At 40.7% G+C, this 19703-nt stretch overlaps 1 protein-coding gene across 8 annotated transcripts in view; it reads right to left on the reverse strand.

The window, feature by feature from the left end:
• Window positions 1-17100, reverse strand: part of LOC103713185 (uncharacterized) — a 49334-nt gene extending 32234 nt beyond the window's left edge. For 3 of the 8 annotated variants that reach the window (XR_015975173.2, XM_088715527.2, XM_088715525.2), the window contains exons 1-2: window positions 15643-15931; window positions 4350-4486 (exon numbers count right to left, since the gene is read on the reverse strand). Coding sequence is in view for 7 of the 8 variants with exons in the window: in XM_088715527.2 (XP_088571653.1) it covers window positions 4350-4486; window positions 15643-15793 (288 nt within the window). In the remaining variant the exon portion in view is untranslated. Of the gene's footprint in view, window positions 1-4349; window positions 4487-15642; window positions 15932-16863 lie in introns of those variants that run through there. The other 5 variants (XM_039118492.3, XM_088715530.2, XM_039118495.3 and 2 more) reach the window with 5 other exon arrangements.
• Between the last annotated feature and the right edge of the window lie 2603 nt (window positions 17101-19703).

Below are 19703 nucleotides of genomic sequence, written 5' to 3' on the forward strand. Positions count from 1 at the left end.
ATAGTTAGCCAAACTGCTCAAAGGAATGGATCAAGTTCAGCTACAGCTAAGTGTACCACAACCAAGCTGCCTTCTCGAGTGGCTGGAAAGGCTAGACAAAGTACTGCATAGGTGGCCCTCTGGAGCATCATGAGGGTCCTAAAACTTTTCAAGTGGTCCAAGAGGTCGGTAGTCCCGTTATAGGTCTCCAATTGGAGCTTTTAAAATCGAGGAAGGAGTTCCTACATGATCTTCATCAAGAATGGAGGGTCGGTTGTGAAGTCGACGTCATCCTCGAGCTCAACGTTGCGGCCTCTTAAAGCCCCGAGGCACCAATCTATTTCCTTGAACCCATAGTCGAGGTCGACCTCCCTCTTGGAGATCCCCTCCAATCAGTGGTGGGATGAATGCCCTAGCATCGATCCCTTCCAAGACTACGAGCTCGGGGATCAACGTCACCTCCCTTGCCATATGCTCTATAGGCAAGAATAGTGACTATGTCGGGCCCATTCTGGACTCTGGGGATGGGAATGGTAACTCAGCTACACCGAATCCTCTTGATCTCCGAAGGCACAAGTCTACTGCGGCAGTTGTTGTAACTGCGATTGTTGTTGCTACTGGTGGTTGTGGTTAATGGATGACCGTTGCAAGTTCTGGATGGCAGTGGTCAATGTCTAAACCTGTTGCATAAGCAGACAAAACTGCTGCAGGTTAGGTTGTAGCTCCTACGGAGGAGCCCTCTGAGAGCTCTGTAAAGAGCCGTCGGACTCCAAGCTTGCATCTTGTTGGATGGCTACGGTCATCGCCTGTGTTCTCGACTTCATGGCTGCATGTCGCCTGCTTGATCGATCAAACATCAAAAGATGAAGTTAGGATCCTTCCTCTAGCGCCAATCTGTTGCCGCTAGGAACTAGCCCGACCCAAATGTCGAGTTGGTGGGATAATTGGATATCTCAGATCGTCTACCGTCCGAATCGAAGAGATCGAATGGAGTCACTACATGCCTCTGGAGCGATGGTCTAGTGGCCGCTGCGCTTGATCGGCAATGAACCCAATGCCGAGCACCCTCGAGTTCGCATTGAACGACAGAGGAATGGCTTTGGCAAGCGCTCTGATACTGGCTCCGACTTGAAACAGCAAATTCAAAGAAATCCACCCACCAAAGCATGTCTGGAAAGAGACTCTTCGATGCCCAAGTTAGACACGACTCTCAAAAAATAGGAGAAGGCTTGAGAGGGGTAGAGAGAAAGCATAAGAGAGTCGAAAAAGAACCTACCTAGAAGGCCCACAAGAATGCAATATATAGGCGAGGGCTGGAGCCCATCACCAAGTAGTTCAAGGTTATATGCTGGTTGATAAAGTAACAAACCATGTATATCGCTCGTACATCATGCTCGCACTTCTCGATCACAGGGATTTATTGAGGTATCGCATTTGTTAAGATACAGTTAGCGATCACAACCGAATTATTACTGGCTCAAAAGAGTTTAAAATATAGAGGACTCTACATGCATCTTCTTGGGTTGGCTATATGGCAAGCTTTGAATGGTCAGCCCACAGGTAGGTGGCGAGCTTTCATTGGTCCGTTTGCCTTGTCAATAAAGGTCAATTCCAAGGTGTATCAGTATGCATAGCAGCAGAATTTGTTAGGAAACCTTGAGCTTAGGACCAAGAGTTTGAAAACTGAGGGAGGAGTAATTTAACATAGTCAAAAAGCACAAGAAACAATAGCTGCAAGACCAAAAAAAATATTTGAATGGAAGTAGCTAGTGATAACTAGAAGAAGCAAATAGGATAAAAGTATATCGTGAAATAGGATTCATCATTGTTTTAAGTTTAAATTAAAGCTGAATAGTTTTTACCAAAACATATTGGTTTATGCAACAATGTGAACCAAAATCCTGATTTTGGAGTTTCAATCTGTTTCAACTAAAATCAACCCTTTTGCTCCGTTTCTTTGGTTTATTTCAGAAAAACCAACCAGTGTCCACTCAATTTCAATTGGTTATGGTACTTCAAAGCTGCAAATAGAAATAGCATATAAATTAACACATTTGTTGCTTTTTGGTCGACTTTTAGGTCATCTTTGTAATTTCCTTCTAGATTGAACAAGAGGAGATCACATCAATTTGTCACAAATACAACAGTGGGCAAGCATTTTCTCCACCTCCCCATCCCCCTTCCCCTACCCACTCCTCCCACCCCCACCAATACATATATACACATACAAACATAAATATGTAGTACGTATATATCTAGCGATTCTAGACTTGGCTTGCAAAAATTAAAATTATGTTCTAAGAAATGTAGGGGAATGAAGAGGCTTTGATATTAAAATATTTCTCTACTTTAGTGGGGATCTCATAACCATCTAATAAGATCATGCAAAATCTTGGGCATGATTCATGAAATACTCCAAAATCAAATATTAAAATATTGAAAGCCTAGAACAGAAAACCTCATTCATTATTTTTGAATCATTGCACAAAATCTTGTCTTCATTTTCATTACGTACACAAGCAAGATCTTACCATCAATGAAATCCTTAGCTTTTGGAAAAACAGAAGGTTAAAAAAAAGCTTGTTTTCTTCTCTTCTTTTTTCAATGTTTTCATAATGCATAAATGTCAACATGCATAAGATTGTTTCCAGGCACTATAATATACTCTACAATGGCATTTGATATCTTGTTAACTTGTGTTATGTTTCAACTTCATATTATTTTCTAATTTGTATTTGTTTCTTTTATTTTTCTTGTTCTTATATAATCTCTAAAATTTCTTAAATAATTAAGGAGAAAAAGAACTGAAACTATACAGTCAAACAATAAATTGTAAAGTTCCTTTTAAAATGTCATGTTTTTCTATTTCTATTTTATAACTTTTCTTTAGTTCCAAAATATAAATCACCAAAGCTGGAACTAGTGAAGCTGCCAACATTTTCCAGTCTGAGCAAGAACAGAGAACCAGGATTTCATATATTTCATACCTAGGGATCAATATAGTTCAACCTAATTGATGGAAGTTTATCTTCAATTTGCTCGGACATAATTTAACAATGAAAAATAACATAAGTATATGATTCCATATTGTAGACTTATGAACAAGTTACAAAAAACCACCACAAATATTCCATGTCTTTTTTTTTTGAAAAAAATGAACTGATTAATATTTTGCAACATAACAAACTGAAAAGTTAATATAATTAAGAGCATCTAACGGTTATCAGGATCAAATGGATAAGATAGTTTTCAAAAAATCTAATCAGCATGGAAAATGCAGGAGACTCAATTATCACACCAATCAACAATATAAACAGATCATTTTTACTATATCAATTTTTCAAATATACATGGTTAAATTTACAAACATGGAAACCCAAAATCCTAGAATTTCCAGACATTTTCCTATTTATCTATGTTGTTGCATCAGTCCCTCCAGCAAAAGTGCCATGCCCAACATAATAAAGTGATTTTTTGAAAAAAAAATAGAAGAAAAAACATGGTAAGCTCCCTATTATTGCTAAGTTGCCCATCCTACTTCACTGAACCCATGCAACAACAGAACATAATCCTTTTATAAACAAGTAGTTGCAGATAGAATTATGGAAATGGAAAAGGAGTTAATGAGCAACCAAGGGCATGGATAATGAGATATGGTCCCTCTTTGTGTCCTTTGTCCAGGGAAGATCATAGAGAAGTTGTAAGATAAATTTCTTTTTGTTTGCCTATTCATATACGTATAGTTAGGCATGCATGTATGTATGTACAGGAAACAAATGAATATGAAATGCTTGAACTACAACTTTATTCAAGACTGCTTCAAATAAAACAAAGCTTTAAATAGTTATCTGGCAATTAACTTCCCCGGTGTTTGAAGGACAGAACAAATGGCTGCCTATGGACCTGCCTTATTGTTTTGTATCATATTCGAGCATGATGAGATTGATCTACGAATCGGTATTAGATGCTGTTAGTTCTCCTTGACTTCCACAAATTAGCTGATATGATATGCTTCATGTTTTGGATTACAATTACTTTTATTATCTACTGTTCTTAATTTCTGAATTTTTTGTCCACCTTGATATTTTGGGCACCTGACTGTCCACCTGCCTGGTGCCCTGCTACCAAGGGATTCCCAGGCTAGCCATATGCTATCTAGAGACTTGTAAAACATGGAGCATCACAGTGATTTATGGTCATAATGATAGGTTTCAGGAAGCAACCTTGAGATGAAACCACTATCTTTAGAAATAGCCCCATGCCCCCATATGTTCATCTGAAATAGAAACCACTCATTTCCATCTTCTTTTTCCACATGTATGGATAGTAGTACTCTGTAACAAAATTATGCCAAAAAGAATCATACGCACCAACTTGCACATGAAAATGCCACCAAGCACAGAAGTATATGGGACGGCTGGATCTGACAATAAGTAGTCCTTAACTATGGCCTCTGCCTGGTATCGGTAGGATTGGAGTGACATTACTGAAGTCTTCAAACCTGCATCTAAACATACATTTTACCAGTATGTCCATTCAGTAAAGACTAAACACAACCATAACAAAGTTGAACAACACAAGAATATCATAAAATATCAGAATGGTCTTATCATTCATAGATATAATATTTTCGATAAAGCATGCCAAAATATCTGCAAATTTAAATTCTAAAAATACCAGCATTAGTAAAGAAAGCAGTGAGGAATGATTTCCTGTTAGCAATTGTTTAGAGACCTTATATAGAATGAAGGATTTTCTGTTAAAAAGTAGTTAACAGATCTCCTGGAAATATTTCTCCTTCTTGACTGCTTTCCTAGGTAAAAACTTGTAATATGAAAAAAGTGGCATTCCATTGCTAGTAATCCTGGCAAAGCATTTGCATTATCTAGCGATCACTGACTCCAACAAATGATAGACAATAAGCCTCTATATGTCAGTGCATTATCTAGTGATCACTGCTGTTTTTAAGCCACTGTCCTGCTTTATAACCTTCCACCCCAATCCCCAAATTTTTTGCATCCTTGTATTGGATCATCCCCTTCCAGAATGAAATTCTTTTATTAATACACTTCCATTGATAAAATCCACAAAAACAACTATTATCCAAATCTAACTCAAACAACATACATCTAAGTAGTTTTCTACATGTACACATAGTTGGAGATAACATTAAGAATCATTGCCAATTTGATGCAGATCAGATGCAAGGTCAAAAACGCAACTCAAAGATTGCATTTCGAAACAGCTAGGCTTACATTTTTCAGATGCTCTTTTTAATTCCGGAAATTTCCGAGTTTTAACAAAATGTGCTCACCTGGATTATTTTATACCAAAAGTTCAAAGAACAGATAAAATGGTAAGATATGGGAATATTTCCTCTAAAAAAAATGAAATGGCCGAGGTTCGCCATCTCAATACCGAACACGGTATTGGTACCATCCTATTATAGTGTCAGTACGCCTCCCATACCGCATACCGATTCAGCGTATCGAGTGTCGATACGCCTCCCGAACCATGTACCTTGGATATGGGATTATGGAGTTCTACAGAAACCTGAAAGTAAGTCTTTTAAATTATTTTTATCATGTCTATTCGGCAAGACATTATAAACATAAAATGAGCTATGAAGTATGAACAAATGAGATTTGAGTTCAGATGTAACAACGTGGGGTATGTTTCAATAAAATGCATATGAATATGGTCAAAATATATAATATAGTGAATGCATATTTGTTGTATGCAAAGAAAATGATGAATTCAAACTAAATTTTTATATAAAAATTTGAGCAGAAAAAAAAACAGCAAAGTTATACACTCGCTTGCATTGATAAATTTTAGTTACGTAAGGAGCAAAACTCAAGTTCAAATTTGGATTCCTAATAAACCAAGGATTGAAGCGATATGTATCACGAGGGTGAACCTTGGTGCAATCGTAAAGAAACTCCATCATGACTTGGAGGTCACTAATTTGAAATACAGAAGCACCTCTCTGCACATGGAAGTAAGCTTGCACCCATCTAACCCTCCCTAGATCCTTCAATGGTGGGAGCCTCATGCACTAAGCTGCCCTCTATTAAAGTGATACACATTATGCCTAAGGCTGCAAATGGGTCGGGTTGACCCGTGACCCGACCCAACCTGACCCGTTTTGGAGGACCCATGGGGCCAGGTCGGGTCCTAAAATTAGATCCGTTCCATTTTTCAGGTCAGGTCTGGGTTTACTGAAGACCCCACTCGACCCGACCTATTTAAAATTTGGGTAATTTTCTGTTTTCAATCCTACGACCCGAATCTGTAAAATTATTCGGGCCCGCGGACTGAAACCTGCGAGGGTGCAACAAGTTCTGAAACCATGTATGGGTTGACCCAAATCAAACCCAAATTTTTGGGTTGGATCCGAATTATACATGGGCCCGACTCGACCCGAATAATCCGTTGGGGCAAAAATTGTAGCGCTAGACCCGACCCGACCCAATCTTCTATTGGGTTGGGTCTAGATCCAAAATTCGGACCCGAACAAGAAGTTGGGTTGGATCAGGGTCACTCATGATCCAACCCGATCCAACTCATTTGCACCCCTAATTATGCTAGCAAGTATAGCCACACTAAACATACATATCCCTCTCTATCATGTGACAACTTGCAATGATGTGTAGTATTGAGACAATGCTATCTCCATATAAATGTCAAAAGTAAATAAGTGGCGGTATGAGCTTATACTGTGTTTGGCTATTTTGAACTGGCCCTCATTACCATCCTAACAAGCTTTGTTTCTATTCTACTTCATCCAAAACTTTCCACCAAGGTTCGCCATCTCGGTAACGGATCCTGTACTGGTGTCACACTCCAACCATGCTATCCACCATTAAATTTGTTTTTTAAATGCCTTTGACATAAGGATTTAACAGTCTGATGATCTGATCTATAAATTGGATACGCTCATATAATCAAGGAGCAACCCTCTGAAAAATTCCCTTGAATTTATAGAGGATATGGATGAAGGAATACATTGATAACATTGGATATGGGAATAGTTTCATCCAAGGTATCCCATCTCGGTACTGCACCCCGTATTGATGCCACCCTGTCACTGTGTCGGTACATCCCTATATTGTATACCAATACTAAACCGGTACGATACAGTAAACCATGTACCGCCTAGTTTCGTACGGTATGGTATATCTTGGTTTCATCTCCAAGGCATATAAGCCAAAAAGTCAAAAGAAATGCAGATCCATTATAGATAAAACATAACAACAAGAAATCATAATCCTATAAAAGTCCAAAAGTCGCAAATTAACACAATGGTATATTTTTTTTTTCTCATGATGCAACATAGTATACTTTTCATTTCAATTGGTGGTTCTCAAGATACCAAACCTATAATAGGTTATAGCAAGGTTACCCATACCGGTGGGTACCTTACCATACCAATACTAAACCAAAACATGGTATGGGGGGCATACTAAGTCTTCATACACCAAACCGACCTCCGTATGGGGTATACTGATATTGTACCAGCATGATACCAGTACCAGATCTATTACTGAGATTGCAAACCTTGGGTTATAGTTTCCTTTTTGATGGCACTACATCTTGTTGGGTGTTTGCCAGACAACTTATAACTTTTAGGAGCACTGTCAAGGTTAAAATCATAGTATATAAACTTCTAACAGCATTATTAGCATGTTAGCTTCGAAAAGTGTACAGATTATAGTTACATGCCCCCCACCAAAAACAAAGAAAATTAAGTCTTTTTTTCTTGTATTTTGAACATAATTGGTATAGTTAATATGTAAAATAGTTATGTAGTGCTATATAACATATTACTTAAAATATGCTATCAGTAGTAAGAAGCAATTTACATTTCCTTAAAGCATACCTAACATTTAGCAATACAGAAATTAAAATTAGCCTAAATTAATGAAAAAAATGAATAAAGTAGCATAATTTAGGGAGCTAGGGCCTGTTGGGTGTGTGGGCTGAAATTACCAAAGAATTGTAAAAGTTCAAACAGGAAACCAAGAAACATTAATCATGGTATATTTTGGTATTAGGTGTTCAGCTAATTACTGGAAAAATACAGAAAAAACTAAATATCATCTGAACAAGCTGATTATAGGATTACAAGCTAGTTTTGACTTAGGCCTGCCCACATCACTAGTCTTTGAGTCTTAAGATTTTGATCCAATTCACTTGCAGTCTCTGTAACCATCTTGGAATACATATACTCATCTCTGTAACCATTCAAAAATGACTATTTTTCTAAGTTTTGCACAAGTTTAACAGAGTGTTCTATCCGCACCACACACACCCCTCCCTGCCCCCAAAAAAAAAGAGAGTGAGAATTTAATGTAAAAAATTTTCACTATAGTTAGCATATAAGTTATTGATAGCAAATCTGTCGTTTCACATGGATTTCAAAAATGCAAACAAGCAATAGATTGAAAATAAAGTTTCATGACATGGTGGCATTATGTACTATAATATTATAAATAAATCCTCTTCAAAAATCATAAGAGTCATTTTAGTGCAAGCCATACTTGCAATTGTTTAATTCTGTCTATATAACATGAACAACAAACAAATCTTGAGATCAAAGTATGCCATACCGGTGCCGGTAGGCATACCGGTTAACCAATCTTGAGATCAAGAAATGTCATACCGGTACCGATAGGCATATCGGTCACCTACCAGACCGGTACAGTACCAGTTCAGATCGGTTTATACCGGTTCCGAACCGGTCTGACGCAGGAGCGCGCGCCCGCGCGGTTCCCAGCGTGCTCGGGCGCGCGGCCCAGCGCGGAGAACCGCGTGCGAGCACGATTCTCAACATGCACCCCGCACTGCCCAGCGCGGGGAACCACACGCGGCGCTGAGCAACGCATGCGGGCGCGCGGGCACGATTACCGGTCCGAACATGCGAACCAGTCCGATTCGCACCAGTACAATATGGTACCGGGTTCGTACCGGTGCAAACCAGTCCGATTCGCACTGGTACACTACCATACCGATCGGTTCCGGCCCCAGTTTTCCACGCTTGAACCAGACTAATCAGGGACCAGACCAGTCCGATACGTGCTGAACCGGCCGGTACGGGCCGGTTCAGCATACCATGCTTGAGATAATATTTCATCTATCTTGAGGTGACTAACAATATATTAGTGGATTAGATAAAGGTCTACCTCCAAACAAGAAACCATACTTTTAAATTGCAGTTGGATATCAAAAAAAAAATTATTGTACCCTTGTATTATTTAGAAAATTTTCCATCTAGAGTAGATTATCCATTATAAATATCTTCTTTGTTGAGCTATCTTCTTGGTCCTTTGCAGATCTGACCATAAGGATGTATAGTGATGGAACTAAGGATAGTAGAAGCATGAGAATGCTTATCAATGAACATTAGGTTTCTCTTCTCTCCACAAATACCAACACTTTGTGGTAGTTGCATAATCCTATTCAAGGGGAAATAATATATTTTGTGTCAGGCAGGACAAGATGGAGGATTACAAAATAAATAAGGTGTCAAAAGACCTCAAAACTACTAAACAACAACAAGATGCATTGATCCATCAAACGTTCACAAAATCCAAAAAGTTCACAGACCAAGATCGCACCAGGGGCAACCCACAATAGATAAGCAGCTATCCATAGGTTCCTCAACAGTGCTTGACAGGGAAGGAAAGGTCAGCTTTGCTTCATGTCTGGAAAACTTAAGAAGGATAGCCTGCTGCCTTCATTTTTCAGTACTATTTCAAACCATTATTTCATCTCAAAAATCTTACTTCTCCATCCTATTCCAATGTGCATCCTAACCGAAGCAAAGAGAGAACTTAGAGCAAAGGACAGGTAGTTTTAACCATAGCAGTTGTAACTATAATAGTGGCAGATACAACTATAATAGCGGCAGATGCCATGACTTGATGGACTTGAGGCTGGAGGGGGGTCATTTGACTATGCATGTAAGACATGTTAGATAAGGATGAGCTACAAGAAGGTGTTAGAAAGAAGGGCATTAATTTCTTTCCAAGAATGTGCTGTTTCACTCACAAAACAAGGGAAAAATAAAAACCAAAACAAGTAGATTAGGCCGCATTTGGCACCATTGTCACTTTTCTTTTTTTCAAAAAAAAACAACAGGAATTCTTTTTGCATTTTTATCCAGATTTTCGACAACAGAAAACATGTTTGTTTCACTCCCTTTTTTTTGAACAACGAGATTCCTTAGAGAGGGAGAACTCAGCAATGGCAGAGAGGCGGCCGAGGGAGTGGTAGAGGGAGAAGGAAGGGGGATGGGGTCGGCAACATGGCCGGGGATGAGGGAAAGCTCAATGTCAAGCAGAGAGGCAGTCGAGGGAGAAGCCGAGGGAGAGGGAGGGAGGATGAGGCCAACGATGTGGCCAGAGACAGGGATAGCTCAGCTTTGAGCGGAGAGGTGGCCGACAAGACCTGGAGAATCGGCGTGATTGTCGGGGCCACCGCGGCTGGGCAAGATCGGGTGGAAGAAGAGGGGTCAAGAGGAAAGGGGTGAAAACCCACTTTTGAAAAAAGTGGAAGTGAAAACTTTTCACTTTCACTTTTTCCACAAATATGAAAGTTGTTTAAAAAAATAGAAATAGGGTAACCAAACATGTTTTCTACATTGAATTCCTTATTTCTATTTTAAAAAAGGAAAAAACAAGACCAAATAGAGCCTTATTTTTTCCATGAAGCATTTTCAAATTTTAAAATCTTATTAGACATGCTTGAGAATTAGATTCCTTGGACATTCAGAATCACCTTGGAAAATCTTAATCCCATGGAACACCATGGAAATCCAGTGCATCCAAATAGGCCTTATATGTGTTAAACACTTAAAATATTCTGTGGATGTGTAGACATAGTTACATGCCCCCCTCCACCCACCCCCATTTTGTTCTCATGTATTTTGAACATTATTTGTATATTTAAAATGTAAAATAGTCACATAAAGTTATGTTGTGTGACATATTACTTAAGATATGTAGTAGACAAATTAAACTATAACCACCACAAATATCATTAATAAGAAGCTAACCCTATTTCCTTAAAAGATACCCCAACATTAGTATAGAGAAACTAAAATCAATTTGTTAAAAAAATGAATGAAGTAGCTGACCTAGGGAGCTAGTTGCAAATGTTTCCATAGACCGGAGCTTCTTTCTCTTCCAATATGTATAAGTACGGGCACAATATAGTAAAATATGCATTATAGGCAATATATATTACTTTAATCCGAGATTCTCAAACCAACCCAATCACACAGATCGAGGCATATAGTATCGCATAGGAATGGAACCGAGTCCATATAGTATCCGAGAAAGGGCCTTTCCAACCACTTCTCCTCTTCTTTTGAACTTCAGAAGGCTTGGGAGTGCAGGGAGTCTGGAAAAGAAGGGGAAAGAGGGGTTTTGCAGGCCAGTAGTTCGGATCAAATAAAGGACAGGTAAATTCTTCTCTCTCTTGTCCTCTCCTTTTTTTTTCTTTTAAGCCTAACATATGCCAAAAATTGCTAAAACAAAGGGAGGTCAAGCCAAAATTTTTTCTTTTGGCATGATTTCGTTATATGCTGTATATCTAAGAGCATCCATGCATTGATCCCAAAATCATGAATTTTCGTAGTTAATATAATTTTTCTAATAAAAATATTTTTGGGTTAAAATAATAATAAAAAATAATGGTCAGATTTCATTTAGAAAAACTCGTAATATGCTTTGAGGGCTACGTGCTACTTGCTTTTTTCTTGAAACAGTTTGTTAAATTTAGGCATTATTATAGGTATCTGAATGTAAGCTCAAATTCAAAAACATTCAAAAATAAGCAGTGTTAAAGGCATACCACATAGGCTGAAAATATATGTAGCAATCCTAGTAGGATTCTACATTAATCCGATCTAAAATAAATTTTCAAATATTTGATAATTAAATATTAATCTTTAATTGAAAATTGACTAAGTATTTAAAAATAGAAATATTAAAATTAGTATTTTGTATAAATCATTTGAAATTATTTTTTAAGTATTTTTACCTTTTTAGCATTGCAATATAAATTATTGAATTTTTTTAATTTAAAAATTATTAATATAAATAAAAATGTGTATAAGTAATTGAGACATATTTTCTAGGGCAACAAGCATAGATTTTATATTATTTCATAACCTACCACATGTATTGTGAAACTAAATTATAAATCACTAATATATTTAAAAATATATAATATTGTTTATTTTTAGAAAAGTATATCCACTTTATGTACATCGTGATAATGAATGAGGTGATTTATGACGTGTAATCATCAAACTTGTAAAAATGGATTCAAGAAGAAAGAAGAAGGATACAGATGTTGATATTGGTTGGAAGCAAGGTTCGCCGTACCGGTACCGAACCCCGTACCGGTGCCGCACTAGCATAAGCGTACCGAATGTCGGTACGATACGATACGTGGTACGTCAGGCGTACCGACACTGGCGTACCGATACCGGTATCCATCGGTACGGGTACGGTACGCCCGGTACCGACCTGTACCGATTGGTACAGCATACCATGGTTGGAAGTATGGTGTAATGATCTCAGTTGGCACAATTGGAGGTGCAAGTGGTGCAATACAGAGTGAAGAGGGTAGAATGCACTTTCATGACTTTTGGGAGGGCAAGGGGAACATATAGAGCAACTCATGCCATGCTCACAACTAGCCAGTGACAAATAGCAAGAGCAACCATAGAGGTTGAGGGAAAGCTGACCGAGATCACAAGGCTCTATGTGTAAAAACTTCACCCAAAGATATTATAGGGGGATGTGGAGAAGTCACAGTAGCACCTAGTCCGGTCATAGAGGTAGGGCCAATGAGGGTGGCGCTCCTAAACGAGTCATCCAATAGAGCTAGTCAGGCAAAGGGAGTCAAGAAAAGAAAGCAGTTCATCAGAATAGCAAGAAAGGGCAAGGAAAAGAAAGTTGTAGGTCCATTAAAGAGGGTTAATAGAAGTTCGTTCACTCAGATTCTGAGATTATTGAGCTCTTGGATGATCAGATGCCTAGATCATTTTGCAATATAAGCAATGGTGCTAATGACAGTTCATACTATGATACATATGATATCTAAGGAGGTAGTAGTGGATATGGCAGGGTGCAAACGACTCATAGCCACATAGTCTAAGTCCAATTACTGGTATCTCGTTTCACTCATGCCATCTAGGATATGGACCACACCTGCACGACATAAAGCCTGCAAGGATATGATAATACAAGAGTGACAGAGGGCAGTCCATAAATAAGGAATTTAGACGCACTTATGTTAAGCACAAATATAGAAATTAGAAAATTTTGTTTTTATTTGGATTCTAGAATTTTATTTGGAATCTAGAATTTTATTTTTATGTGAACTCCAGAGTTTACATTATTAGGGTTTTAGGATGCCTATATAAACTTATTGCTATGTTATTAAGAAGATAATTTGCATTATTTAGAATACATGGAGTATTGAGTTGCTTCGCCCTCTGCCTTCTTCTCATCCTCCTCTTCTCTCCCCTCTTCTTCTTCTTCTTCTTCTCTCTCTTTCTTCTTGTATCCTACATCCAAGAGATGAGCCCCTTGAGCTGGTTTAGGATCTCTATTGCAGTTGATGATATAGCATGAGGAATAGGATCCCTATTTGTCTCTACATCCTCAATGTACAACGGATCTTATTATGCATAGCTAGCATAGGATCTATATGCATACCTTCATCTAAGGCATCATATTCAAATGGCTATTATCCTCCACAGCCTCAGCTAGATTACAGGTCAGATTTTGTTATCACGATCTTCCCTTAGGTTGGATGGCTAGCCTAATATCAGATATATGATCAATATTAAGATGGCTATCGATGAGTCCCAAATTGTCATATACAAGGGTGGGCACAACATCTAGGTTGGAGTCAAGTCCAAAGCCCTGACCAGGAATGAGATCTCCATGTCTATGAACGACAATAGAGACTCCAGAGAGACTAGATATCGGTATGTATTTTCTAATTTAAATCGATTTAATATATGTACTTTCAAGATAAAAACTATGAATTCTCTATTTTTATTTATTACAATTGCATTCATCAGGCAATTGTACAGTCTCCAATACAATCCCCAAGACCAATATAAAATAAAATAACATTAAAACAACCTTAAAATTCTTTTTTTCTAAAATCCCTAATCTTGAAATAACAATGAAAAAATTGAAAAAGACAAAAGAAAAATAGTGAACCAAGAAATAACTGTCAGTACTCCGGTAATAGACTGGTATGGTAATTGGTACCAAGATTGCAGGCCTTGCTTTAACCAATCATTTGATCAAAAACCAAACCATTGGACTTTATATGTTAGTGCTATTTAGAGTTCAAAATGCATGTTCTCAATAATTGAATGATACTCCTTTCATCAATTACTTTTTGACAGCAAGTAGAGATTATGGACATTAAATTTCATAAAATAATGTTTTAGCATTACTAAACGCATTCAACAAACATGCAAGTCATAGGCTACAAGCCTATAACAAAGAAACCTTTCCAACAATCAGTTATTCAAAAGTTTCACACCATAAAGTAAAAGATAAATATTCACATGAAAAGATAGATAAGCTCATATGCGAACACATATATTTATACAAATGCATCCCATAAGATGAAAATTTTAATCTATGGATGGAGATACAACAGAATTAGCAATCGTGAGTGACACCTGTAACTGTGGATTCTTATTTTACATTTAGAATAAATTCTATATAGCCACGCCTGGAATCATGAGTTTTAGCTAAGACTAGACTGCCATTGTTACTATCAAGCATACATCTTTTTGCATCCTATTTGAGCTCATATTTGCCTAAAAAACTGAAATAGTTTAGCCAAATGATATTTCCAAGCCACAATAATTAGAGGTGGCAATACGAAAGTTTACGCAAAACCTACATGAAATTGAATCCACATGCAAATAGGTTTTATAAAATTTGATTGATCTGAACTCAAAACTAACTCCATTGGATTCGATCCAAGTTCAAGTATCTAGAAAGGAGGAGGAGGAGGAAAGAACAAACAGAGAGAACAAGATGAGAAGACAAGAGATTGACACACACTCCTCATCACCTCCTTCCCAACCTTCACCTCCATCCCCTTCCCCTGTCCACCTGATCAACCATCATTAGCCAAAGTGGTGCCATCTCTTTGTTCTGTGATGGTACAGTTTACAATCTTCTGTCCCCTCCCTGTTCTTTTGTTTATCAACAATCAAGACTTCCTCATCTTCACCATCTGATGCAGCCATCATGCACGGCTAATTTAAGAAGGGGGAGAAGGTGGGTTTGGTGCTCAGGGATGGGGAGGGCTAGGGTTTGGCAACGAAACAGCACAAGGGAATCAGACAAAGGAATAAGGAAAAAGAAGGGTTGAATAACATAAATAGTGAAAGAGAGAGGGTGGTGATTAAGAAAGAATATGGAGAAAGGATCTCAATATTAGGGAACATAACAGGAGAGATGAAGATGGCATTGCATCAGTTATAAATCAACTTCTGAGATTTGCTTTCATATACATCTAAAATCAGATTTTTCCGAATTTGACCATAGAGTCTACCAGATACTATTTGTTGAATCCAGAACTGAATAAATTAGTAGGATTTGCCACCTGCATTGATCATACATATACTTCTTGGACTGATAAACTTGTCTTGTGGATCTAACATGACAAGAAATTTCTCCCAATCACTTTGGGCATAATTGGAGGAAAGAGATACGAGAAGATTTTGAATTTGATGCTTCCATCTGCTATGCTGCATGTGATAATTGTAGAGACATTAGCTTGAGATTAGAAATATCAAAGAAATGCATGACAAAGATGATGTCCCAAAGTTTTCAAATCTTAGGGGTATTTCTGGTGGTAGGAGAACACATTACGTAACCGTAACAAATTTAAAAATGGTCCTGACATAGACGTTGCCATGCAAAACTCTTAAAAAGCAAAAAACTTCAACTTCATGATAAGACAGAGTAAATCATAAATTTAATAAAGCGAATAATATATCAGATCAATATCTTCAAAACTTAATAAGTAGAATAAGATAATGTAAATCCACCTTTCGCCCAAACAAGCAACACAATGAGTTGTAAATGTCCAAGAGATAATACAAAAACCTGGTTAATAAACAACCATAAACAGGAAAAGTATAAATACTGTTGAGAATCAAAGCTTGACAATTTTTTCCAATGAAACGGTTCGGAGCTTTTTGTCATTGGATCTCTTATTTTATAAGTGGTCTAGTATTGGAATTTCTAGGATCCAAAATGGTCTATATCAAAATAAAAAAAAAAAAGGAAAAGAAAGATCATCATGTGCAATGTGATTTTTTTCTCCTACCAATTCAACAAATTCTGGTGTTCGTTATCTTTTAATATGGTCTCAACACATGGAAGCACTCTGAACAAGTATTCTTGTGCTTCCATCCCATATATTTTACAATCTTGTACCAATGAGAAGTTTCTCCCAATGAATTGCTCAAGTCTTCTTACGAACTAAAAGCTTCATTCCAGCGAGGATAATAACAAAAGATTGATAAAAGAAGCCTGCAATTCTACAATAAGCACATAAATTTGGCATCCCTTCTACAAAATACCTCAAAAACAGCTTTTGGCTTCTAACAGAACCCATCAACAAAATTGAACAAAAATCAAATCGAAATCCTACTGATAATCTCGAAACCTCCCTTCTCCACAGTTAAAATCAAATTTTGACCCAAAAAGCCAGCAATCCTAGCAGCATTAAAGATCAAAGAAGGCGCAAAGAATCAAAAAGAAAGCAAAATTCCCGTCGAACCGAGAGAGAAATAGACGGCAAGGAGAGGATGCGTACCGGAGCAGATCGCTTGGCGGCGTGCGAGGTGGAGGGGAGAGGCGGAGAGAAGGGGAAGGAAGCGGGATCCTCGTGAAGACCCAACAGCAGGCCCAAAGGGATTGCGCCTGAGAGAGAGACAAAAGTTGGTGACTGGTGCGTTTTCTTTTTAGTGCCCTAAATTTAAAACAAAAAAATTATGTTCATGATGGCATCGGAAGGTTCTTCCAACAGCCAGAAGCACAGAGCAGATTGATTGAAGAACCGAAACCAACTAATTGTTTTTTAAAAAAAAATCATTTTTTTTTTTTTTTTTGCTTGAGCAAAAAGGGAAAGAGGGGGTGGGACCGCGTAGCAGTTTTCACTGGCCCCCATCCCACCTCAAGAATGTTCGATGCGGATAGAAATGACCGTGTGTTGGGTATTCCGTCCTGTTTTACTCATATCCTTTCCACCCATGATCCGGCTCGGTTACCCCTTTAGGCTCCGGCTCGAATTCCGTATGAGTACTTCACACCCGACACCACTAAGGCTACCAGAAAACCGATAAGCCCTTCCAACCACGTGTCTAGCAGGGAGCATAAGGTCTCCACAATTTAATTGATGCCCGTGCATTTCAAACTCGGAACTACAGAAATGGAAGTAAGGTCTAGTTCCACTGAATACAGAAATACACCTGGCTTTAAAAAAAAATTATCTGAATTATTGTAAGAGATGAGTTCCAAAAATATTTAAATATTATTTTTAGAAAGATAACTGACAGTGTATTGGTAAGATATAAATATAATATAAGCTATTTTTGAAGACACATCTAGAGAGTGGTCCATTTGTCCTGTCATGATCCCTTTTAAGAAAAAGTGAAGGCTCAAAAGTATTTGGGAAGAGAAGCAAGCGTAGTGAGAGAAGCTTTGGCGTCATGCAAAGCTAGAAGCTCTGACATAGTGAGAGAAGCTTTGGCGTAGTGAGAGAAAGCAAAGCCTAACGGCTAGTTTCAGAGGCGGTGGCCGAGAGGCATTCGGTCGGGCAATTGGTGCTCCGGCTGGTCGGCGTGGCACTCACGGTGGCCGAGGCTGCGTGAAAGTACTGGTGCTCACCCTCTGAGTGTCCTCAACTCTGCTGGTTTTAGACCGAAGAGCCTGGGACGGCAACGGCATCGGCCTTCGGGGAGGGAGTTTCGAAGGAGGTCGTCTGACTGAGCCTGGGGTGATCGGGCCTGCGGCAGCCTTCGGCCAAAGCTTCCGGATGAGGGCGCAGATCCCAGTGGCTGAACCTGCCGGCAGGGGCAGTCTGGTATACTCTGTTTTCGGTTTTTCTGCTTACTTGTTCCTCCCAGGGTAGCGGCCACGACACCATGGACCGGAAAGGGAAACAGCCGACGGCAAAGGCGGCGGAGGGAGCGGCGAAAGGCCAAGGTAAGGCATCTGGACGTGGGGAGCGCCCTGCGGCGTGGTCGAGGCCGGGGCCATGGGTTACCCAATAGCCCACGGCCGTAGTGAAGCGCCTGAGCCGCCGCTTCCTGGATGTCCTTCGACTTCCGGAGGAACCAATAGAGGCGGCTCGGCTGCAGAGGGAGGGGCGGGCGGTGGTCGCTCGCAGTTTTGGCCGCCGGATACCGGCGGAATGGGTGGCCAAGGATGTGGCCGCCAGTGCGAAGTTGAAGGACGTGGTGGCCGCCCCGCTCGCGGACGACCACCTCGCTCTGAGGTTTCGGTCGACGGAGGACCGGGACCGGGCTCTCGGTGAGGGCCTATGGGTGGTGGCGGGGCAGCTCCTCGCCATGAGCCCGTGGGTTCTAGATTTTGAGTCGGGGGACGACTCGGTGAAGATGGCGATGGTGTGGCTTCGTTTGCCTCGCCTGCCGCTAGAGTACTGGTCGACGTCGACCATCCTCCACATCGCGGCTCGGGCGGGCCAGCCAGTGGCGGTGGACGGGGTCACCGAGCAGCAGCTAGCGATGGGCTTTGCTCGGGTGAAAGTGGAGATCGACACCACCCAACCTCTTCGGCCGGGAATCCTGATACAAGGGAAGACGAAGGTGCGGTGGCGGCCCTTCATCTTCGAAAGCATCTCTGTCCTCTGCCCCCGCTGTGGGCGGATGGGGCACTTGGAAGCGGCATGTCGTCTTCCGACGGCTACTCGCACCGACGGGGATCTGCCCCCGGTGGTAGTGGAAATGGGGGATGAGCCTAATCCACCGCCCCCGAGCGTCGGGGAGGAGGTCCAAGGGCCAGTCTATGGCCCTTGGATGGTGGCGACACGGCAGAAACCACCACGGGAGGGTCGGCCGCCGTGGCCGAGAGAGACGACTGGACCCGATCTCGGATCTGGGTCGTCCTCGACTCGGCCACCACCCCCGGCAGCTCAGTCGACCACACCGGTGTCCCCGGCGGACACGGACGGCTGGCAAAAGCCAGCAAAAGTCGCGCGCCGCCGATCACCGCTGGGGGGTGAGGGGGACGGGCAGCACGCGGTGCCCCCTTTCGGCCCTCTCCAGGTTGACTCGGCCGGCGAGCTCGGAGATGGCGTGGCCGAGCCGGGGGATCGCCCTTCCGCGGGCTGACCCGAGGCCGAGTCAGGGACTCGCCCCTATACGGGCTGACCCGGGGCCCAGTAGCGTGTCCTCGGCCCGGGCCCAAAAATAGAAAAGGCCCAGGCCGCCCGCAGGCCCCGGCTCGCAAGGGGGCCCAAGGAGTGTGGCCCAGCCGGCCCGCGCGCCCGCTGCGGTGGGCCAGCGGGCCGGCACTGAGCTAGCCCAACGCGCCCGGGCCCAGAAGACTGGGCGCCGGGGCCGCGGGCCGGCCTGCGCTGCGTCCCGCGCCGCGGACGCGCCCCGCACGCGGTCTACACCCGATCTACGGACC

This window comes from Phoenix dactylifera, chromosome 2 (genome assembly GCF_051530095.1).
Source record: "Phoenix dactylifera cultivar Ajwa chromosome 2, Ajwa_hap1_PhDact_Kaust_v1.1, whole genome shotgun sequence".
Classification (NCBI taxonomy): domain Eukaryota; kingdom Viridiplantae; phylum Streptophyta; class Magnoliopsida; order Arecales; family Arecaceae; genus Phoenix; species Phoenix dactylifera.